The 22,727-nt window shown below is 52.3% G+C and overlaps 8 protein-coding genes across 8 annotated transcripts; 4 read left to right on the forward strand and 4 right to left on the reverse strand.

The window, feature by feature from the left end:
• Positions 1-337: 337 nt before the first annotated feature.
• On the forward strand, positions 338-3,404 carry MRS44_009247 (uncharacterized protein; the record flags this gene model as incomplete). The annotated part of the gene is made up of 3 exons (XM_065621219.1): positions 338-1,289; positions 1,391-1,455; positions 1,506-3,404. The coding sequence occupies 3 exons, from the start codon at positions 338-340 to the stop codon at positions 3,402-3,404; spliced, it is 2,916 nt and encodes a 971-aa protein (XP_065477291.1).
• A 23-nt stretch (positions 3,405-3,427) lies between these two features.
• MRS44_009248 (uncharacterized protein) lies at positions 3,428-5,262 on the reverse strand (the record flags this gene model as incomplete). Its single annotated transcript, XM_065621220.1, has 6 exons — positions 3,428-3,802; positions 3,861-4,310; positions 4,367-4,764; positions 4,823-4,955; positions 5,039-5,094; positions 5,175-5,262. The coding sequence occupies 6 exons, from the start codon at positions 5,260-5,262 to the stop codon at positions 3,428-3,430; spliced, it is 1,500 nt and encodes a 499-aa protein (XP_065477292.1).
• Positions 5,263-5,705: 443 nt separating this feature from the next.
• MRS44_009249 (uncharacterized protein) lies at positions 5,706-7,509 on the reverse strand (the record flags this gene model as incomplete). Its single annotated transcript, XM_065621221.1, has 3 exons — positions 5,706-5,959; positions 6,021-6,575; positions 6,636-7,509. The coding sequence occupies 3 exons, from the start codon at positions 7,507-7,509 to the stop codon at positions 5,706-5,708; spliced, it is 1,683 nt and encodes a 560-aa protein (XP_065477293.1).
• Positions 7,510-9,257: 1,748 nt separating this feature from the next.
• On the forward strand, positions 9,258-9,598 carry MRS44_009250 (uncharacterized protein; the record flags this gene model as incomplete). Its single annotated transcript, XM_046269836.2, has 2 exons — positions 9,258-9,387; positions 9,453-9,598. The coding sequence occupies 2 exons, from the start codon at positions 9,258-9,260 to the stop codon at positions 9,596-9,598; spliced, it is 276 nt and encodes a 91-aa protein (XP_046132720.1).
• A 165-nt stretch (positions 9,599-9,763) lies between these two features.
• Positions 9,764-12,357, reverse strand: MRS44_009251 (uncharacterized protein; the record flags this gene model as incomplete). Its single annotated transcript, XM_065621222.1, has 2 exons — positions 9,764-12,001; positions 12,067-12,357. The coding sequence occupies 2 exons, from the start codon at positions 12,355-12,357 to the stop codon at positions 9,764-9,766; spliced, it is 2,529 nt and encodes an 842-aa protein (XP_065477294.1).
• Positions 12,358-12,993: 636 nt separating this feature from the next.
• MRS44_009252 (uncharacterized protein) lies at positions 12,994-14,067 on the forward strand (the record flags this gene model as incomplete). The annotated part of the gene is made up of 6 exons (XM_065621223.1): positions 12,994-13,008; positions 13,064-13,176; positions 13,238-13,248; positions 13,321-13,695; positions 13,748-13,866; positions 13,906-14,067. 6 exons carry the CDS (start codon positions 12,994-12,996, stop codon positions 14,065-14,067), a joined length of 795 nt encoding a protein of 264 aa, XP_065477295.1.
• Positions 14,068-14,251: 184 nt separating this feature from the next.
• Positions 14,252-15,099, reverse strand: MRS44_009253 (uncharacterized protein; the record flags this gene model as incomplete). The annotated part of the gene is made up of 3 exons (XM_046276449.2): positions 14,252-14,643; positions 14,701-15,014; positions 15,074-15,099. The coding sequence occupies 3 exons, from the start codon at positions 15,097-15,099 to the stop codon at positions 14,252-14,254; spliced, it is 732 nt and encodes a 243-aa protein (XP_046132723.1).
• A 1,780-nt stretch (positions 15,100-16,879) lies between these two features.
• MRS44_009254 (uncharacterized protein) lies at positions 16,880-22,064 on the forward strand (the record flags this gene model as incomplete). Its single annotated transcript, XM_065621224.1, has 3 exons — positions 16,880-17,847; positions 17,900-18,199; positions 18,245-22,064. The coding sequence occupies 3 exons, from the start codon at positions 16,880-16,882 to the stop codon at positions 22,062-22,064; spliced, it is 5,088 nt and encodes a 1,695-aa protein (XP_065477296.1).
• Positions 22,065-22,727: the final 663 nt, after the last annotated feature.

The raw sequence follows: 22,727 nt of genomic DNA on the forward strand, positions 1-22,727 counted from the left end.
CCCTAAGGTCGCTACGTAACGACGTCATCCGAACTGTGGGGGGTTCTTGCAACATAGCACAGAGCTCGCGATAAGGAAGCTAAAGGTAACCACCGACCATCGGGTACCTTGACGTGAGAATTTGCTTGCTTGCTTTGAAGATATCAGTTTACTTGCACAGTTTACGACTCTCTTGGAACCAGGCGGTTCACCCTTAGGCTCGAAAAGCCCAAACCTCCCACCCTCCTTCGACATTTCCACTCGAGCTCCCATTTCCTGACATTGCATGCAACGAACTCGGATACTTTGGCTATAATAGTCCGGCTTTGGCTGTGGGACATGCCACACGCCTGTCAGGATGTCCGAGTATGGTGTTCCGGACTCGCTCAGCTCAGGGCCCTCGGATGCCCTACCCATCGTCAGCGACGCGAGCGGTGACGCGCCCGTTTTCCCTTTGCTCCAGAACAATGGCGCCGGAAGCCCTTTATCCTCGGAGGCACCCGGTGGCCCAAACCAGGTCGGGGAAGACGATAACGATGACGAGCCTGCGGTAGCGAAGCCCTTCATGCGGACGACAAGCCCCGACCCTTCTGCGCGAGCAGTCCCGGATACCTTTGACGACCGAGTGCCCGACCGACTGATATACAAGATGCACAAATTTAGTCTGTATGAGACGGCGAGTCGGTATTATATCGTTGGCGTCGATGTCAGCGAGAAGCGGTACAGGATTCTTAAGATCGACCGAACGACCGAGGGTGCCGAGTTGAATATGACGGACGACAAGATTGTATACAGTCTCAAGGAGATGAATCAACTGTTGGACACCATCGACGACGGCAACCGAGGAACGGGCGGAATCAAGCTACGCTGCACTACATGGGGGCTACTGGGCTTCATAAAATTCACCGGGCCATATTACATGCTCCTCATCACCAAGAAGAGCACCGTCGCCATGGTGGGAGGGCACTACATATACCAGATCGAGGGCACAGAACTGGTTCCCCTAACGCCAGCGAAGTTCAAGCCGGACACGCGCAACACTGAGGAGCAGCGATTTCTCGGCATTCTGAACAATCTCGATTTGACCAGGTCCTTCTACTACAGTTACTCCTACGATGTCACGCGCACTCTACAGCACAATGTCATCCGGGAGCGCGAGGCCCTGGCTCAGGGCATCTTACCACCATCGGATGAGGACTTCAATTCGATGTTTGTGTGGAACGACTACCTATTGCAACCAGCTGTCAAGGCTCTCAGGGATCCTTATGACTGGTGTCGGCCGATTATCCACGGATATATCGACCAGGCTGGTGAGTGTGCCATGGAGTGCAAGATGATGGTTATAAAAGAAGGGCTTGCTGATAGTTGGAGGCAGCTCTGTCCATATATGGGCGTACTGCTCACATCACAGTCATTGCAAGACGGTCACGATACTTTGCCGGTGCTAGATTCCTGAAACGAGGAGCTAATGATCTTGTATGTGACCCCTTCCCTCTAGCATCAAGCTTGAGGCAATAAGTCGACAGTATGCTTACCAAGTTGTCCAGGGCTATGTCGCCAACGATGTTGAGACAGAGCAAATTGTTGCTGAGTCACTAACAACATCCTTTCACGCACCTGGTCCCCAACTCTACTGCAGCCCGCAGTATACCTCCTATGTTCAGCACAGAGGAAGCATCCCGCTTTACTGGACCCAAGATAATACTGGGGTTACACCCAAACCCCCGATCGAGCTCAATTTAGTTGACCCTTTCTACGGCGCGGCTGCCCTGCATTTCGATAACCTCTTCGAGCGCTATGGCGCACCAATCTATGTTGTGAACCTGATCAAGGCCAAGGAACGTCAGCCCCGTGAATCCAAACTACTGGAGGAGTACACGCATGCCATCGATTATCTGAACCAGTTTCTACCCGAGGGGAAAAAAATCATCCACAAGGCGTGGGACATGAGCCGAGCTTCAAAAGTGCGTGGCGGTGATGTGATCGGTAATCTCGAACTCATCGCCGAGTCGGTAGTCACCACGACGGGCTTTTTCCAAAACGGTGACGGTATCACGAGCCCTATGACGGCACAGAATGGTGTTGCCAGGACCAACTGCATTGACTGCTTGGATCGTACAAACGCAGCACAATTCGTCATCGGCAAGCGGGCGTTGGGCCATCAGCTACACGCGCTGGGCATCCTGGAAAACACCGCGGTCGAGTACGACACAGATGCGGTGAATCTTTTTACACATATGTGGCACGACCATGGTGACACCATCGCCGTTCAGTACGGTGGTTCGCAACTCGTCAACACCATGGAGACATATCGCAAGATCAACCAGTGGACGAGTCACTCGCGAGACATGATCGAGAGCTTCAAGCGCTATTACAACAACTCTTTCCTCGATAGTCAGCGCCAAGAGGCTTATAATCTTTTCCTCGGTAACTACATCTTCACCCAGGGCCAGCCAATGCTGTGGGACTTGGCCACCGATTATTACCTCCACCATGCCGATCCGAGAGACTGGTCTCTTAGGATGAGACATGACTACATCAACTGGTTCACCCCGGCATATCTTGAAGAGAGGAAGGTCCCGCCATATGTGCGCAAGCGGGACATTGCTCGTACTCACCCCGTCGAATTCTTTGATGATTATTGGCTCGAGTACTATAGACCCTCAACCCTCTCGTCCTTCCCCAAGATGTTTGCCTACAAGATGAACTCGACCATCAAGTATATTCCCCTCAAGTCGACGCAGGATGGCCGATACGATCTCAGTCCCTTCCGAGTCCGCACAGAGGGTGATGTTGACCACGGCGACAAGAAGAAACACAAGAAGGAGGCGAGTAAAGGCAGCGCGCCAACTCAGATGCCAGGAGACACTAGGGGGGCAGTTAAGAACCCTGAACCAGCTCCAGGCCAGTCGCCAGCGAAGGTCATCTCGCTCCAACGTTGGTTGCAGCCAGCTCAGGACAAGACTGCTCACCAAAATGGCATACGACTGGATACGACACAGCCCTTGCAAAGACCTGATTCGCCTACAAAGACGAAGCAAACAGCTTTGGAAAAGTCCAAGGCTGCACAGTGGACTTTCACCAAGGCCGTCCACGACTCTCTGAATCCATCCGTGGCAGAACAAGAATATGAGGACTACGAGCGGTACATCAAGCACCCACAAAATCTTCCTCTTGTTGTCTCCAGCGATACTCCTGTCGACGTTGATTCGTCCGAGTATCAAGAATATGTCAGTGGTGGCTGGCAAGATGAGGGTTTGATGGTCAAAGGGACTGAGGAAGAAATTGACGTCTATGCTGAGTTGCTCAAGGTGGGTGAGAACCCACTCACAGTGACTGAAGAAGATGGCCCAAAGAAGAGATACAAGGCCTATAGGAAATGGCTACGTGGAAAATCCTTCTTCAAGCAGCAGCCTCTGGACTAGACGCACAAGCACCTCCTCAGTCGCTAAGCCAAGGCCGGGGTAAACAATCTTGCCAGCCGAGGCTCCTTCTCCAACACTTCATCGAGCCGAGCAGGACGTCTGGAGTCGTCCTCAGCCCAGAGAGCTTGCAAGATATTGGATGTGTGTATTAATTCTTGAGACAGGGCTTCAACATCAGCTTTGGAGACCTGCGTTGAGCTGCTGTCACTCTCCTCGGTGACGTTGAGCCAGCATAAGGAAAGGATTCGGATAATCTGCTCAGCGTGCTCAGTTTGTTGAATTCGAGGCCAGCAATTGGTAATGATGGCGTTTAATGCTTGTGTCGCAGCGATAACAGTGGGAGGATGCGCGGTCGCGAAAGGATCTGTCATGATCGATGAGATCATTGAGAGAAGATTCTTTGTATAAGTTAGTGCGATCCGGTGGCGTTTACTTGACATTGTACAGGCGCCTTACCTTTAGGTGTTTGATTGAATAGATACCCAGGCAATTGACTATCGACGCTGTTTTCTGCATCAGAACTTGGACAATCCGGGAGTATTGAGAGGCATGGAAGTGTCCGGCGAAGATGCCATCTCTGAGGGCCTTGTCTAGTAGCTGACGACGTTCAGGGTTTTGAAATCCCTCTGAAGACTCGGCTAGTTTGGTGAGAACATCGTAGGCTGGGCTGAGTATAGCTGTGGACTGCTCTTCGGGCGTGACACTGGGAAGGTAAAGAAGCATCGGGAATGTGGCATCCTCGAAAACTCGGCCGATTCCCGTATTCTGAAGCACTTGGCCTGGGCATTTGGCCACGAAAGAAGCCAGAATCTCTAGCCCTCTTGACTTGACGTCTATCGACTCGTTCTCGACGAGGGCAAGAAGGACAGGTGTGAATAGTGGCCAGTGTTGTTGGATGAGAGTCGGCTACCAATCCCCCAGTATTAGTGAAATCCAACTAGGAGATGTGGAAATAGACTAACAGTAGACATATTCACAGCCCATTGCATCGCAGTTTCGGCCCAAGGAGCTTCATCTTTCCATGTTTGGACTTCTTCAAACATTCGAGATCGATCTCCGGCCGTGGAGTACTGGGACGGCCGCCCGGAAGCCGTGATCCTGGAGGAGTGTCTAGTAAAGAGAGGCTTCAGGGTCTTCTGGAGAACTGGCCCCACGATGAAATCCGTCATTTCCTCATCAGTCAGTTGTTGGGCAAGAAGTTCTGTCGCAGTGGTTGCAGAGATGGGTGTAGTCCAAGGATCCCGGGTATCCGTGATACGGATGAGCTTGAGGCGAGTATCTTCGTCCAAGGCGAGAGAGTATTTCGATGAGAGAACACTCAGGCAAGCTAAACCTGCTTCCACAAGAAGGGCAGAGTCTTCTATGTGGGATTAGCGACCGACGAAATGAGATGTGAACACTTGGGCTGATAGACATACCTGTGCCATTCTTCATCAATAGCACCTTGCTATTGATAGCCTTAACAAGCTTCTCAGCTTGTCCGTCTTCCAAGTCATAGTTTTCCTTCGCCGATAAGTGACCAGCCACACGAAGAATTGCTTCGTGAAAATCCTAAACCTCCATCGTATCAGCAATGGCATGCTCAAGAACTGAGCCTGGCACTTGACAAGAGGATCAAACAAAGGTATACGCACCGATACGTCCTCGCAAGCATTTAATCGGTCAATCGAGTCTCCTAAAGCCCCATTATCTAGAAGACCTGAGCAAAGTGCAATGAATGATTAGCTCTACCGTGCTTCTCAGGCTTCCGTTCGGAGCCTAGAGGCTTACCCGAGAGTGCATTGAGACGTTCAATGTTTGCAGGACCTACTAGGCCATCCAGCACGCTAAAGGCGGGATTGAGGGGAGGCTCAGGCATTTCTAAGAGCTTGGGAGAATTAAGATTAGGGGAATGACGGGGGTGTTTTGTTGGTGTTGTAGATAGTTGCCCAAAGGTCTAAGTTGGGAGGTTGGCTGTGAACTCCATCAAGATTTCTGGTGATGAAAGCACAGTGTGAAATCCGAGTCTTAGAAACAGTACGTGATTAACACGACCATGTTCAGGACAGAACATTCCTAAATATGGCTTCGCATACTTGACCTGTTTTTCAACGCATGAAACAATAAGATAATTGTTTCGCCACTTTAGTCCTCGGCTTAAAATGTACGGAAGGACAACGATCGGTTCTTCACCGTGGGCAAGCAATTGGATTCTTCACAACGCTATGCGCCCTCAATATGGAGTATGTATGGGTAGATCCGTCTCAAACATTGAGAGAGGAGGTATTTCTAGCATTTTGGACGAGAGTACTGCTACTATTTCTACCGTATCCCCAACTCCTCGCGCCTCTTCCGCACTTCTTCAATGGCGCCTGTTGGGTCAGTCTCGCCGGGATGACGGAGCTGCCATGCGACGCAAATGTCAAGGGCTTGCCCAGTCCATTTCCCTGGCTTAGTCCCTAGAGCTTGAGCCAGCTGGCGCCCGTCGAGGAGACGCTTCAGCGATGGGGCATCGTAGACATCTAGCTTAGCCAGATGGTCGAGGAAGGCCACCCAGCTCGCGACGAGCTCTTGTTCTAACCGCGTTGTTAGCATCTGTCCCACTGAGCAAACCATTCAACGCCGGTTTTTACTCACTCTGCGACTTTTCTTGGTTCCATTCCTGAAGAGTTTCCATGACTTCGACCAGCAGGGCGTTCAAGACCTGTAATCGCCATGAGCCTGCTGGCGTATCCCATTTTCGAATAGCCATGCCAAATTGATCGCGCTCTTGGATGAACGACTCTCCATCGCAAACACCCCTCTTCAATGTCATGATCTCCTTGCGGTGTCGATGTGAAGCCGCAATAATGTCTGACAACTTGTTTGGGGCTTTGAAGCCTTCACGGGCGACCACTGCCACAAGTGGGAGGGAATTTGCTTTCTTTCGGAAATTCGGGGGCTCTTCCACCGTCATCCAGGGGCAGATAGCAGCGAGATTCCAGGCGGTATAGGTGGCGTCGTCGGTTTGGACCAATCGACTAGCAATGGAGGATGGACTTTGGTCTTGCAACAAGTCTTGAAGGCAGCTATAAGCGACTCTCCACCGAGAGTCATCTGGTACAGGGAGGTCTTCCCGAGTGGGGTCTGTAAAGATGGCAGGGAAAAGCTGCAGCTCATCAATGAACTCGAGGCTTTGATAAGGATGGGCACCTATCAATGTGTCAGTTGGACTCATAGACCGACCCAATCAGGGCTTGAGTGTTGTCGAACCTTTCAACATCTTCTCCAGCTCCACGCCGACTCGTTCTCGGCTGATCTTGAGGCGTAGGGCTTCAAGAACCTTGGGATTCGCCATGAACTTTCGTGTGTCGGGGTCAATTGTGAACTGAAGTCGGCTGGCGAAACGGACAAGACGCAGGACCCGTAGAGGATCATCCATGAAGGTTTGGAAAGGTTCGAGAGGAGTCTTGATGACTTTGGAATCCATATCTGACAGTCCACCCGTGAAATCCTCAATGCGATCGTCATGCAGGTTGTAGAATAGAGCGTTGACTGTGGCATCGCGACGGCGAGCATCTTCTTCAGCCGTACCAAACTCCATCTGCGGATTGCGACTGTCCTCGGTGTACGTTTCTTTGCGAAGGTTGACAAAGTCGAGATCAAGACCAAAAATCTTGACCATGGCTGTCTCCAAGTGCTTGGACTTCTCAGGGTTGCGAGCAACGTTGTGCAGGCTGCCAATGTCGTCGGGACCAATACCATGCTTGGCGATGGCGTCTGGCTGTTCGCAGTAGTCGCACATATGCTGAGCAAACGGAACACCTGTCATGGCATTGATAGCGACATCAATATCGTGGCTCTGAATGTTGAGGAGCTTGTCGCGGACCCAACCACCAGCCCATCGAAGGACAATAGGCTCAGGCGCGGTGCCGGCCTCGTCTATTGACTTGGCGACATCGAGAAGAAGACGACGGAGTTGCTGTTCCCGAGGAGTAAGCTGAATTGTGGTTGTAGCCATGGCGGGGCTTGAGGCTCGAATAGATGGCCGAGTTGGAGATGAGGACGAAGCGGTTGAGAGTGCTGATATTTTATAGCTCGAGTGTGTATGCTTGTCCTTGAGGAATGAGTCAAGCTTCCTCTTCATGGCAGAACCCGGAATAGCTAGGCGCCTGAGCATAGAACAGGGCCAAATCAGCAGGATTCTCAGCCACACATGCGGCAGCCTGAGTAATTCTCTTGTGGATAGATTTCCTATGCCGTTGAGATGAAGGATCTTGACAATTTGTTCGGGGCAAGACTAACCTCTCTACTCTGCTTAGGAAGGCACGCGATAGAGAATACGCAGGAAATATTTGAGGAGTGGCCTATGAGAAGCGTATGCCCCTATCCTCTTGAAAGAATGGTGATGCCGAACAGTGATCTTTTGGTGTTTCTAAAACAAGCATCCAATGCGCTCAGGCAAAGCAGGCCAGGCTGCCTTGGTGCTGATTGGCCAAGAGAGCTTTGCCCGCACAGTGTGAGTCAGATTCGCCGGATGACTAAGCTCCCGTCAAGATGTTGTGTGCTCCATTGAAGGTTTGAGCTAAGGTACTGGCCAACGGCAGCGAATCACGACTTGCTTCAAGAACGCGAGTCCATTAACCGATTACTCTTTTGGTGCTTAACCAACCCTTCATTAGACAGCTTTTGACCAATAAGCCATGGGATACTCGGTCTGGATGTGCCGGACCTTGGACCGTGGACTAGGGGAACGACACTAGGGCGAGAGCAAGGATGGAGTGAGTGAATGATCTCGACCGGGCTGGGCACGATGCCTCGGCAGTTTCGTAGATCTGCCAAGGAAAGCTTAAAAGGGCAGCTTGACCTTCGGAAGAGACGCCTGGAGATGTACGCCATCACTCAGCCACATCTTACGTCGACCTGTTGATGACCTCACCTTGTTCCCCCAAGCCCCTCTCTTCCCGTTATGCCTTCTGGTATCCGTAACACTTGCTACCATTGCAACTTTGTAGCCATTGCCGCACGTTTGGATAAGTATGCGAAGCTTGGTTGCCCAATTCTCAACGGGCTGTTGTTGTGATTGTCAGTAAGTTGGCAGAGAGCTGAGTTGTTCGTGGTGTCTCCTACGAAGGCAGCTGTCCAATCGGCGTCTGAAGAGGGTCACCACTTCGCGCGAGAACGTCCCATTCCGCAGCCATCCGTTGCTTGAGCTCGTGGGCAACTTGCCTGACAGTTCTGTTGCCCGGCTGCCCCGTCAAATGGCCGTTTGAGGAGCAAGCGAGATATGGTCACGGTACCTCTGTTTAGCTTGCCCCTTTCTCCTTGTAGCGTTACACGGCCACCACCATCTTGCTGCCTCGCCATCATCAAGGGCCCTCACCCAATCGCCGAGCTCCCTCGTAGTTGGAGGTTGCTGATCTTTCACCATCTCGTAGCTGTAGGTGTACAGGAGATTAGATAGCGTCAACCTCTCACCTTGATGCTTGTCCATTCACCACAAGTCTTCTCCGTATCGTGACCATCACCGTGACGTCAATGGCCACGGTGATCCGGACTCTGCGCCACGCCCGCCTGCTCCCTTACGTAGGGTTGGCTGTCTCCGTATCTCGACGAACCAAGGCCCGATCCAATTCCATTGCAAGTCGCAATCTGGTTAATCTTTGATGAAGTGAGGACGTGGTAGAGACGTACAAGCTTTGCGGGGTAAACCCTCCCTCTTTCCCTTCCCGTGAAGCATATAAACACCCAGGCATCCAACATCCCAGACCTACTTTCTGATTGTGTTATTCTGGCCAGCCAGGAGAGTCTACAACTGAACACAAACCACTCCTAATACCGTTTCTGAAATCACACGACATACGCGCCATTGATCGATCTCCAACCAGTTGAACCATGGAGCAACCCATCAACAACCCGCAGGGCACTGAACAGCCCGTCGTAGACCAGTCTCCCGTCGTTGGTTCCCCCCCACGGGATCGCCGGGCGAGCGATGCACAAGACCGCCGGATGAGTGACGAATGGGGTCAGAATCACTTGTCACACTGCCTTGAGGCATCAGTTGTTCTCCAATGCTAACAACGAATACAGACGCTTCCAAGGTTCCCCCTAGCCGGTTCCAAAAACGAAAGGGCTCCATCTATGCCACACCGGGATCCCGCGATGGCCACGTCGACAGGAACTATGCCGACAAGTACTGGTCCAAGATGACCGAAAAGAACTGGGTCAGCAAATGAGCATAATTTTTTGAGTAGGAACTGCGCCCTTGGGCGATATATATTGGATGTATAACAAAGAAAGGTTGGGATGAAGAAGTGAAAGGAACAAGTCGTTGAGAAACCATCTGTACATTAAACCTATTGCGACCTACCCAAACCAGAAAACCTTCAGAAATCGCCGTATCAATCATCAAGACCGTCAATCTCGATCGCGTCAGGGTTCGAGGTAACGGCTGCCGGCACCGGTTTACCCCCTGTTGGGCCTGTGCTTGCTGCCACGAATCCTTGTGGTGCCCTTGACTGTCTCTCCAATGCTGCCATTGCGTCCACAACTTCAGCATCTTCTGCACCACCGGGTCGGCGTTGGCTACGTGCCAATGCTTGTGATGCGATGAAATTGACATCCGTGTTGTACTGGGCTTGCACACTTCGCTTGATCCGCAACATCTCTTTGAAAGTGTCCTCGTTGCCGTGCTGAACTTCGAATTGCTCCCATTTCGTCCAGAAGTCGGGGTTGGTTCGAGGGTCGCAGAACTGGGAAGCGTGTCCGTAGATTGCGCGGGCTCGGTCGATTTCGCCCAGCCTCTTCTCCATGTCTGCAAACTTGAGGCACATGTCCTTGGCTTCAGCATCAGGAAGAGCTGCAATGGCCCTCTCATAAATTGGCCTGGTCGATGTGAGGCCAAAGTTGGAAGCGGATTTCGTGATGTAAAAGTTGAACATGTCGGCACGGTCCTCGTCTGCAACCGCTCGGGTGGCTCGCTCGTAAATGCGCATTGCGTGTCGAGCTAGTCCACGCTCCTCTTCGAGATTACCATACATCAGATAAATGGTTTTCGCGAATTTGGGAGGGCAGTCTTCGACAGCCTGCTCAAAGAGATCGCGCAGTCGTTCAATCCCAATCTTCCGGTCAACGGCCTTCGTTAGATACAAGTTCCAGAGCTCAAAGGCAACGGGATAGCTGAAGAGATCCAGTCCTCGTTCGTAGATCTTGAACGACTCCTCGTAGTACTTGTGTTCTTCCAGCAGGTTGGCGTAGTTGACCACGGTCTGAGGTGTTGCAATGCGAAGCTCGAATATTCGTTCGTACACCTTCTTAGTCTCCTCCAGGGTGGAGACGCTCTCCACGAGATCAACATAGAAGCTCCAGAGCTTCCAGCTCTTGTGAACTCTTTGCTGCGGCGATAGGGTCTCATCGAAATAGTCGACGGTAGATCGTTTGGGTGCCTGTACGGCCTTTGCCATGATTCGGACGGCATCATCAAAGTTTTCGTTCCGCAACTCCATCTCTGCCCATTCAATCCACATGTCAGCGAGCTCAGCCACGGACTTGAAGGGGACCTTGACAGCTTTCTCCATGATGATGCGAGCATTTCGCAAATCACCACCACGCTCGTAAAACTTGGCGTAGTTAGCCCAAAGTTGGTGGAAGGCGCCGACAGCCCGTTTTGGCTGAATGGCTGCAATCGCATCGGTATAGGTTTGCGCAACTTCTTTCTTGTTATCACCCCAAAGAGCCACCCTCTTCTCCCATTCGGGCACACTGTTAGGGTTTTGTCTCAAAAGGACGTCGTTGAGAAGAAAAGGTCGGCGATCCATGAGTTGTTCAAAACGCATCATTCTGATATCCAACTCGAAATCTGCATTCTCGTCCTCAATACCCTTTTCAGCCCGCGAAGATGCCACTTCCATGAGAGCGCCGATGATGGACTCTTCAAACTCGGTGTAGGCCTCGAAGATGAGGGTGAAATCTCGGACAGTCATGACGGTGGTAATGCCCTCTTCAAAAACATCACGGGCCCGTTCAAAGCTTCCTCGTCGGATCCAGTAGGTCGCTAACCCTGACCAAAGCTTTCCTCTTTGGTCAGCGAATCGAGTGATGCCACTTCTAATGATGCGTTCGGCGTCGATCCCCGTCTCGTACCCAGTCTCGATTTCAGCTGCGTGTTCGACGAGCAGGTCAACCATCTCGCTCCAGAGTTCGTAATGGCCCTTCCCATGCTTGCTGTTGAAACGGGTATTGTTGAGAATGTCGATGAATTTCAGGGCAGCCTCAGTATAAAGGCCTGTCTGCACAAGAAGTTCGATGAAGTCCTCGGCATCCTCGGGATGAACTTGCATATACCGTCGCCAGATCTTTACGGCCGTCGTTCCTGCGGCGGAGTTGGCGAAAGGCCGATAGACAGCCCAGATGCGGTTATGTTGAGTGATCGGAAGGGCTCTTAGGGCGCGATCGAAGGTTCGTCGGGTCAAGGTCACGAGCGGCTGCTTGGTGAGGAACCTCAGATACATTTCCCAAATCCTTGGCATCTTGTTCAGCAGGATTAGAGCTCTTTCGAAGAGGGCATTAACCTTGCGGTACTCGGCGGCGAAAATCGCTGGGTTTAGTTTGGCCACATGCTTTACTCGGAATACAAGATACTAAGTCATGTTAGTGATGACGTGAACCGCGAAGAGGAGGCAAGAATACTGGGATGAAGACGTACTAGCTTCCAGAGCTTGTAAGATCGAGGCAGCTGGGCGCATGCCCGCTCCATCACGAATGCTTGCTCAACCACAGTGCCATGGCGGGCCTTGAATTCAATGTATGCTAGCCAAGGCTTAACACTAGCGGAGTTGCGGAGGATATCTTGCTCGTAGACGGAATCTTCATTGGACTGGTCGCAGAGAGGGTCAGTTTTGGCTTGATTGCAGACACGCGTTGGGGATGGGCATACCACAAGGTGCAGTTGCGGCTGCCTGCGCGCCCCATTCGGGGTTGCGACAATGGGGGCCATGGTGATCGAAATGGCCGTTTAGGCAAGAAAGGTGACGGACAGGGTTTCGCGAAGAGAGCGGGCGGGAGAAATCAGTGTGAGCCGTACATCGTCGAGGCCAGTCGAGAAGGTGAAAGAGGGTCTGCCTGAACGCAGCAACGCTGCGACTTTTATGCTCCTCAAAAGCCGATCCGTGACCGAGTGATCGGTATCGTGACCGTCCGGGTCGTCGTCGACGCTTCGAATGCAGCGCGATCCAACGGAGCGGAGGCGAATGATGTCGACAGACGCTCGTGAGGCTTTGTCGCGTAACTTTTGTTGTATTTTTCCTTTGGGCTCGCGCTGTTCAGCGACGGACAAGACGGGCGGGTCCAGCGGCCTCTGACTGAGCTCCACCGAGAGTGCTGCAGAGTGGAGAGGTTGCCCGCTTATAGCGATATGTGCTGGCTGTTTGTGTTCTGGGTACCAGCTGCCCAGCAACTGCGCCCGAGCGCACCTTGGCAGGGTGGCAGGTAAGGTAAGCTACCGGCTTACCAGTTGACGTTAGTGCACGTGTGACGAAGGTGCCTTGATACAACTTGAAGCTCCGCCAACCCTCAACCAATTTGACATTCTGGACGGAATCTGCTCCGAACACACCTATAATCGCTGTTCAAGATGTCGGGAGCTGCAGTGAGTCGTCGAAATTGGGTTGCTACCATGAAGATGGAAATACTGATGACTTCAGGATCGCGAGGCCGTCTTCCCAACCAGGCAGTCGCTGGGTATCATGAAGGCGAAGCTCAAGGGGGCGGAGACTGGGCACAGCTTGTTGAAGAGAAAGAGTGAAGCTCTTACCAAGTATGAATTGTCCTAAAGATTATGCGATTCAGTAACTGACCGAGTACTTCTTTCTATCTAGGCGATTCCGAGGTCCGTCATCCCATTCCACGTCCTGCCCGCCGTTCGAAACCATCATCGCATGCTGATACCGTAGTACCACAGAGATCACGAGACGAATCGACGAAGCCAAGCGGAAGATGGGTCGAGTGATGCAAATTGCGGCCTTCTCTTTGGCGGAAGTGACCTACGCCGTAGGCGGCGATATTGGATACCAAGTGCAAGAATCCGCCAAGTCGGCTCGATTCCGCGTCCGCACCAAGCAAGACAATGTTTCCGGTGTCTTGCTGCCAGCTTTTGAGAGCTATCAAACCGAAGGCAATAACGATTTTGGCCTGACAGGCCTGGGCAAGGGAGGACAGCAAGTTCAGCGATGCAGAGAGACTTATGCGCGAGCCGTGGAAGCTCTCGTTGAACTTGCTAGCTTGCAGACGGCTTTCGTCATCCTCGATGAGGTCATCAAGGTCGTCAACCGACGTGGTCAGTCATTTGGACTCCCATGTCCTGTCCTAGTACTGACTGAGATCTCTAGTGAACGCTATTGAGCACGTCATTATCCCACGAACCGAGAACACGATCAAGTACATCAACTCCGAGCTGGATGAGCTGGATCGTGAGGAGTTCTACAGACTCAAGAAGGCAAGTTTACTTGTTCGCCTGCGAAGACGTATCTGACCAAACTCGTAATAGGTTGCGAACAAGAAGCAACGCGACACTGCCGCTGCTGATGCCGAGATGAAGGCAAGACGTGCTGCGCAGGCCGCAGCGCAAGACGGCGAGCAGCCTCAGAAGGAGGAATCAGCACCAGCTGATATTCTCGGCGCTGAAGATGACGAAGATGTCATCTTCTGAGGATTTGGTGAGAGGACAATCACCTATCATCACAGGGCCGATAGGGGAACAGATGGCAGGATTAACTATTTGATCTGAAGACAAGCGAATGGCGAACCTTCATCGGGGCTCGCAATGAGGGAGGAAGGACGTGTGAATTATGACGTTAGGAGTCGATAGGATATTATTATTGTTACAAACCACCTCACTGGCGCTGGTACGTGACCTTGATAGGCTTCTCTCCTAGGCTCATGCCCGCAGTGTTCTCCTTTGCGGTAATGGCACCTTGCTCTGCCTCGTACTCGACGAAAGCAATACCCCGGCGACCGGGTACCAGTCTGACCTCGCGGAAGCCCTCGAAGCGTCCGAAAACGCTGGTCAGAGCCTCGATGTCGTAGTCTTCGGGGAGGTTCTGAACGAACAGAATCTTGTTGGGAGGGAGGAACTCGTCCAGGACACCGCCTGCTGCCGCAGCGCTTGTTGACTTGAGACCTGATGGCCTGGCTGCCTTTGTTGGTCGGCTCTCTGGTGCCGCACCCGGACCTCGTTTATTGAGCTGCCTCTGTTCTTCCGCAGCCTCAAGGGCCTTGCGCTTGTCTGGGATCCGAAGTCAGTAGCTGGTCGATTAAACGCTGATGAGTTGATGCCGCATACCCTTTTCTGCCTGCCTGTGTCTCTTGTGAGATTCAAATTCTTCTTGGCTGCAGTTCATCTCGACAGTCTTGTCGCTTCTGCTGCGCGCCAATGCGACCTTCATCGGCTTGTCGAAGAGCTCGAACCCATCAACCTCCTCAATAGCGCTTCGTGCGCTTTCAGGATCATCAAAGACGACGAAGGCCTGACCCTTGGCCTTCAGGTTCTTCTTGGCCACGACATCGACCACGTTGCCGAACTCAGAGAATACTGTCCTCAAGGCTTCCGTCAAAGTCTCGAGCTTGACGCGCTCTTCCAGGTTCTGTACGTAGACACTATAGATCAGTCAGCAAATGACCTTCACGTAGCGTGTCGAGTGTGCAATGACACGCACGTGGAGATAGGGGTTTCTGAAGCCATCTTGAATGCGCTGTAGAAACAAATGAGCGCTGTCGCATTGGATGTGAAGAGCAGCAGAGGGTGAAGTGAAAGCCACCAGGTCCACTTTCTGCGACCAGGCAGGCAGAGGTGAGTGCACGTGTAAGGATCGCGTTTATGTAAATAAACGCCACATATGCTCTTAACGGACTGCCATGAACTCTGTTCAGCCATCCTGGGACGCCATCGCGTTGTTCGACCTCATTCTTTCCTGGCAAAACTTTGCAAAAGTTCGTAAAGGTCTTCTCTCAGAGGAACACTGTTGGCATTCGACTTTAATCTGTTGATGTCATAGGTATGCTGAGTCTCATGAACATGAACGCGGCTCTTTATCCTCTTCCCGTCCCTCGGCGCATCCACTATGAAACGCGTCCACTGTAAAACAGTGCTTCCCTTCGGACGAACAACGATGCTCCCGGGTACTGGAGATAGGAGCGCTCCTCTGAGGGCTTGGACTTGCCACTCCTGGCTCAAGCGCATTGTGAATAGGGTAGCAAGTCGACCTCGCTGTTTGGCGCTCAAAGGTCATCTTGCATCTTGAGCATTTCATGGGGGCCACCCTCATCTCACCAACCTTTCTCGCCTCATTTCCAGGACCGCAATGCTCTATTGTCCGACGAGACGCCGACTTGCCCACTTGGAGTTTCGGTCTGTACTGGATCCGAGCTGTCGATCGCACGTCTGCTCGATCTCTTGGCCTGGCTCGATGTGAACAGGTTGCCGTGGTAGGCATGGATCTTCATGTGAGCTCCCTCTCGTGGTGATGGTCTGTTTATCTTGCGATAGCCCTATATCTGTACTGCGACAATTCGGTGCTTCTCTGGTGATAATGTGTGAATTGCCATTCCAATGCTGCCTAGGGGTAGGATTTCCGTTAATGTGGGACTCTCTTCCGTCCAGCCGCCGGCTCCGAACAGATCCAGGAACTCGGCGCGGGCGACCGACAGACCCGATTTTCCGGAGTGAGTGGCTAAAAATGTATTTGATAGCTGTGCCCTTGGCTTATGATACTTTTGACCAGTACGGTTGATCACCTTGCGTGGGGTTGGGCAGACAGTTCTCGAGTGTCATCCTCTCGGATATAACCTCCTTGCTGTGTCCCGCCTCTGTACCAGTAGTTGGGAACTCTAGTCTCCTATGTCCCTTCCAAGCTCGCGTATACGGCACATCTCTGAGAGTAAGATAACCTGTCTCAACATCTTCCCGAGATGTAAGGTGGGTCGAGGGGCCATTTTGAGGCTCTCGGCTCAACCCTTCAGTTCTCCCACCCAGTGGTTTCGGAACCTGGGTCGCTAATTGTGAGCTTGTTCCAATACGTGTCTTAGTTGTGTTCGAAGTTTTTGACGCCACATCGTCAGCGTCGACTGCAGTGTGCTCAGCGCCGCGTTGAAGTCAAGGCATTTCTAGACATTGTCCTGATCATCAGGATCGGCGTTTGACAAGCGTCCCGCGTGAAACGGCTTTCTGCTTGATGTTGGGAAAGTTTCCACATGTCATTCTTGGCCATGGCAAAGTAGAGGAATAGAAGGACTAGGGAGGTGAAGTGTCCCGTCAAGGACTGGCATGTGTTGCGTTATCTCGATCGTCGAATCGACGATTCGAGCACGACAGAACTATGCCTTTGCATGGTGAGCATGGATGGGTATTTAAATGTCATATGCCGACCACCGTTCAATGTCAAATACTCATATCAATACCGTTTTATGACAAGTTTTTACACATCTTGCCTAGAGATCTTGAAAACGACCTGTCAATGCCTACCATGATTCAAGAACATCCCCCTCCGGGCATCTCGGCTCTCTTGATGGAGTTATACGACTTATCGCCAGCAGAAGTCAAGCAAAGTCGACAGTTCCAGACCCTACAAAAGCCAGTCTTGGACAAGGCCTGCCTCCTGGCCTCGATTCCCAGTACACCCAGACCGTCCATCCGACCCCTGCATCTTCTCTATCTCTTCTTGACCGAGATCCCTGGAGAGTGGCCGACGTTTGATCTCATCAAATGTCATACACGACTCTACAAACTTCTCCCTGAGGAGGTCAAGGCACACGATGATGGCGACTCAGCTTGGCTAGTTGAAGCCACCAAAGAGCTCGTGAAGAAGTCGTACACTTCCGTTTCCCAGTTCATCGGATCTGGCAACGAACCTGCTCTGCGAGCTACAAACGCCGACAACTACATCACTTATCAAGGCCTGAACCATTTCGTCAACAACTTTCAACTGCCGATTGGCTCGTCTAAGACAAAACCCGTTGTCGCCATTGCGCTCCCCAACGGCCCAATCCTTGCAGCCACTTGTATCGCAGTCACCACCTACTATACCGCAGCACCCATCAATCCGGCAGCCGGTCCTGAGCAGTTCCAAGCAGACATTTTGCAATCCAGAGCGAAATGTATTCTGACCACGAGTGATGACTACAAGAAGCTCTGTCTTGACGCCCAGTGGGTTGTGGAGAACAACATCCAGGTCTTCATCGTGAACTGGACTCGTGGCGATGACATCTGTGTCACCACAGTGGGGGGAGCAGGAATACCGACAAACGACACCATGCCTGAGCCCAACAATGCAGACGACATAGGCCTGATCCTCTTCACAAGTGGGACATCGGGAACCAAGAAGGTTGTGCCCCTGACAACGCATTCGATCATTGCTGGCATTGTCTTCGTGATGGAGTCATGGGGCCTGACTTCTCAGGACATCTGCCTCAACATGATGCCCCTATACCATGTGTAAGTGACTCTCGATGTCCCTGAAAATGTCCGATCACCTAACATGAAATAGTGGTGGCCTGGTAAGAAACATCTTTGCGCCGATCTTCTCTGGTGGCTCGACAGTTTGTTGCTCTGCGTTCGACCCCAACCTCTTCTGGGATGTCGCCGAGGATATACAGCCTACTTGGTATTACGCGTCGCCATCAATGCACTCTGTCATCCTGGCCGAGGCAACGGTCCGGACCAAAGCCTTGGAGAACAGTCGCATTCGCCTGGCTTGCAATGCTGCGGGTGGTCTCCTGCCGTCTCTGGCTTGTCAGCTGCGCGACACCTTCAACTGCGTTGTACTTCCTAGTTATGGAATGACTGAGTAAGTACTGTGACTGAAGTCGTGGCCAAATACTAACGGATGCAGGTGCATGCCCATCTCTACACCCCCTCTTGACTATCGCCTGGATCGCGAGGGCACATCTGGTATCAGTACTGGTCCAGACCTTGCGATTCTGGATTGGTCTGAGGTCGTGGTTTCGAATGGGACAGTGGGAAGAATTTGTGTTCGTGGTGAACCAGTCTTCCCTGGTTACCTGAAGCCAGACGGCACGTACGACAAGTCTCCCTTCAATAAGGATGGCTGGTTTGATACGGGCGACCTTGGATACATGGACAATGACGGCTATCTTTACATCACGGGCCGAAGTAAAGAAGTCATCAACCGCGGCGGAGAGTTGATCTCCCCGTTCGAGGTTGAGAATGCCATCATGTCAGCATCTATGTCCAGCGACTCCCCGATCAGTGGAAGGGTCAGCCAGGCTTTGGCATTCTCGGCATGCCATGATGTCCTCCAGGAGGTTGTTGCAGTCGCCTTGGTGACGCCTCCCAAGGTCCCGCGGGTTGATCTCAAGACCCTACATTGCTCTTTGAAGTCGTCCCTCCAGCAAGCCAAATGGCCTGTTCTGATCACCTATATGGATGATCTTCCCAAGAAGAACAACAAAGTCCTCCGAATCAAGCTTGGACAGCGATTGGGGCTGCCTGATGTGAGCGATGACACTCCATACCTGGAAAGGCATTGGCAAGCGTCATGCCCACCCCCTGACACAGCTCTGTCTGTTCCAATCGAATGCTCTGCCTGTTCAGTCGATTACGCCAATCTGTCGAGACAGATACAAGGTCTTCTTCCTCGAAACACGGAGGTCATCTGTCGCCAGGACCCGAAGGACGGTGGACCTGAGGCCGTCTTAGCCCCAAGACAAGCCGGTATCGACGTGATCGGGGCTGAACTGGTCAACGACATCCGGCGAGGTCTGAGCACCGCGATCGACAACTACATGATACCCAACCAAATACACACATTGGCTAGGCCACTCCCAAGAAGTAGCTCAGGGATTGTTGATGTCGCTGAGCTGCACATGGAGGTAGAGCGGTACCTGAACGACTCCATCAAGAAGTTGAGCGCAACCACAGAGGGACTGGTCACAAAAGCATTCGCGGAAACCCTGTCGATTCCTTCGGGAGACATACCTCCTGATGTTGACTTTTTTAGTCTGGGAGGAGATTCCTTGGGAGCTGGCCGTCTGATGTCGGCGCTACGTGCCCAGTTCAACGTGCATCTACCCATCAGTCTCGTGTTCAACGAGGGAACTGTTATGGCCATTGCGACACACATCGACAAAGTTTCGAGCTCGAATCAATCCGATGACGAAAAGGCGGATAACACTGCAGGCTGCACCAAGACGTGCAGCTCCACCAACCCTTTCCTGATGTTTTTGCAGTTGATCCCTCTGATGGTCATCTACCCCCTGAGGCGAGCCTTCCAATGGACTGTCTTCATGGTGGCTCTGGCATACAGTCAGATGCTCCCTACAAACGACTCGGTTCCTGGAAGACTGTTGAACTTGACCGTCTCCATCTTCATCTCGCGAGTCGTTGTTCGCTGTGTCGCGCCCTTTGTTGGTATAGCCGCGAAGTGGCTCATCATCGGTCGCTATCGGGAAGGTCTCTATCCCATGTGGGGAGTCTACCATACCCGGTGGTGGATGGTTCAGAAAATCACCAGTATTTGCGGCAAAGGCTTCTTTAACACGAATGAAACCATGGAGCGTCTGTACTACCGACTCATGGGAGCCAAGATTGGAAAGAATGCCAAGCTCACTGGGGCCGCTCTTGGGGAATGGGATCTTCTCGATATTGGGGACAACACTATCCTTTCGAGGTGTATCTGCCGCCCATTTGCAGCGGAAGGCAACACAAGCATGTACCTGGGCCGTATCAAGATTGGAGCGGGCTGCTCGGTCGGTGTCGCTTCAATCGTAGCTCCGGGATCCGAGTTGCCGCCCAACACTTGTCTCGGCTTCAACTCGTCCAGCTGGGAAATGGAGGATGCGGACGAAGCATACCGGGTCCAGTTGCCGGGTCAAGCCCGGAAGCCTCACTGGCTACTGCAATGCCTTTTCACGATGCCGCTCAAGCTTGTCGCGTGGTTCTTGACTCTCGTCCCCTGGATGGCTGGCCTCGTTGGCATGGTCATACAAAAACCCTCGGAGAGTGATTCACCACTACGAGGCATCATCAATTGGTTTGCTGAGCCGGAACGAGTAGGATACCACTACCTTGCACTCGTCCTGAAAGCCCTCTTCGGGCCATTCTTCCTATTTGGGTTCACTGTCATTGTGAAGGGAGTCCTCGACGCAGTGTTTGGCAAGGCTGGTCCAGATTCTGCCCAATCCCAAGGCGCCGTCACTACTTGGAGAGTAAACCTCACCAAAGCCCTTTGCCCTGTTCCTCGACTCCACGACGTAACCTCCATGTTCGGGCAACATTACGAGGCAACATCCGTGGCCTTGAGAATGTTGGGGGCGAAAGTCGGCGAGCGCGTATACTGGCCGGGAACCGGCCCTAGCATCAGTGACTACCACCTGTTGGAGGTTGGAAACGATGTTGTGTTTGGTTCCCGCGCTCACTTGGTGACTTCTGACGGCCTCGGATCCGAGAAAATCGCCATCAAAGACCGCGCCATGATTGCTGATCGTGTTTGTCTTTTGCCTGGCGTTGAGGTTGGAGAGCGAGTGACCATGGGATCTGGCGCCTTGACACGACGAGGCAAGACTTATTCCCCAGGAGGGACCTATGTTGGTTCCAAAGCAGGCGATGCTGTGTGCTTGTCGACAGGTCGTGATGTTAAGGAGAAGGGGAACCCTCGAGTCCGAATCCAGCACATGAGTAGCGACGAAACTCTGACCGGACCTAGGCGCCAAACAGGGAGGCCACACGTACGTACTCAGATCTCGCATATGAGCAGCGATGATACCCTGGCAGAGTCGGGCAAGGGTCCGAAGAAGGCAAACTATCACGTCACGGCCGACCCCTTCATGACATCCGAGAGCGAGACGGACGACAGTTCCGATGACGACGCCCCCAAGCAGGACCTATCGCCATTTGGGCGCGCCTTTTATCTCAATCTTGCCCCGTACCATGTCCTTGGACCCTTTGCAATCTTCTGTTACTCGGCATTCCTCACTGTGTTCACTGCGTTCTATTGGAACATTCCCAGCATATCATCTGTTCAGGTTGTGGACTTGGTTGTCAAACGGTATCTTCGAGAAGGCCTCAGCGTGTGGTACGATCTGGCAGCGGTCTTTATTCTGACTTTGATCATGATTGCTATCCTGACCACGTTTCAAGCTGTCTTTGCCCTCGCCATCGTCATTTTTTCAAAGTGGTCTTTACTGGGACGACGCATGCCTGGAAACTACGACTGGGATAAGTCTTCATACTGTCAGCGTTGGCAAATCTTCCTCGGCATTGAGCGCATCCGGCGCCAATGCTATCAGGGTAACGGTGTCTTGGGCCTTCTCACAGGAACCAGCTGGATCGTGTTCTACTTCAGAGCTCTGGGCGCCGACATTGGAAAGGATTGTGCTCTGTTCGCCAATGGAACACCTAGTCTGATGTTTACCGAGCCAGACTTGATCACTCTAGGCAATAGGGTTGCCGTCGATGATGCGAGCGTTGTTGCGCACATCAATACTCGTGGGAAGTTCGACTTGAACAGGCTCGAGATCGGGGATGGATGCGTGCTGCGAACCGGAAGTAGGCTGCTGAGCGGCGCGCAGATGAAGAAGGAGAGTTGCTTGTTAGAGCACACACTTGTTATGGGGGGCGATGTTGTTGAAGCAAAGTGGACAATGCAGGGTTGGCCGGCTGAGCGGTTTACGCAGGGGCGAGTTAAGGAGTAGTCACAGGTACAGAAGTTACGGGGTAGTTGGCGTCTTGAATGGGGGGATAATTTAGGTAGTAATAGGAGATTCTTAGGCATGAACTTGTATGTGTACTGAGCTTAAGCTATGTGCTGGTAGCAGTACCTAGCTATACGAAAGGAAATTGCTCAACTCGCAATGACTGAACAACCCCATTTTTCTCTTTATCGTAGCTGATCGCCCTTAACACAATATATGCACCACCTAGAAAACTCAAAGATGGTGTGGTAACATGATCCAGCGAGTCAGCTCGTAACTATAAGCAAGCACCTCAACAGATCACTTGGTGTACAGGATATTTTGTCGGTTCACCACTGAGACGCAAATGACCACGGTAAGTACCCCCATGAGAAAACCCGCAGCAGCCAGTGACACATCCGCTTGCGTGGAGGAAGTCGGCGCACTTCTTGACGCCAGCTAAGACGGTTTTGTGCTCAGCCGTGGTCCTACAATCGTGGCATCACACCAGTTCCTGCGCTGACGACCTGGGCCTATTCGACCACATCGAACTTGTGGTGTTTGGAAAGAGCATGATGATCATTGTCGTAAAGGTGCGTGTAGTCTTGGTTGACACGGTCGAAATGTACGGTGAGGTCGGAGCCTTCGCCGGTCCAGTCGTGAACGACGGGCGTGTAGCTCACT

This window comes from Fusarium solani (genome assembly GCF_023522795.1).
Source record: "Fusarium solani strain SB1 chromosome Unknown bctg00000005, whole genome shotgun sequence".
Classification (NCBI taxonomy): domain Eukaryota; kingdom Fungi; phylum Ascomycota; class Sordariomycetes; order Hypocreales; family Nectriaceae; genus Fusarium; species Fusarium solani.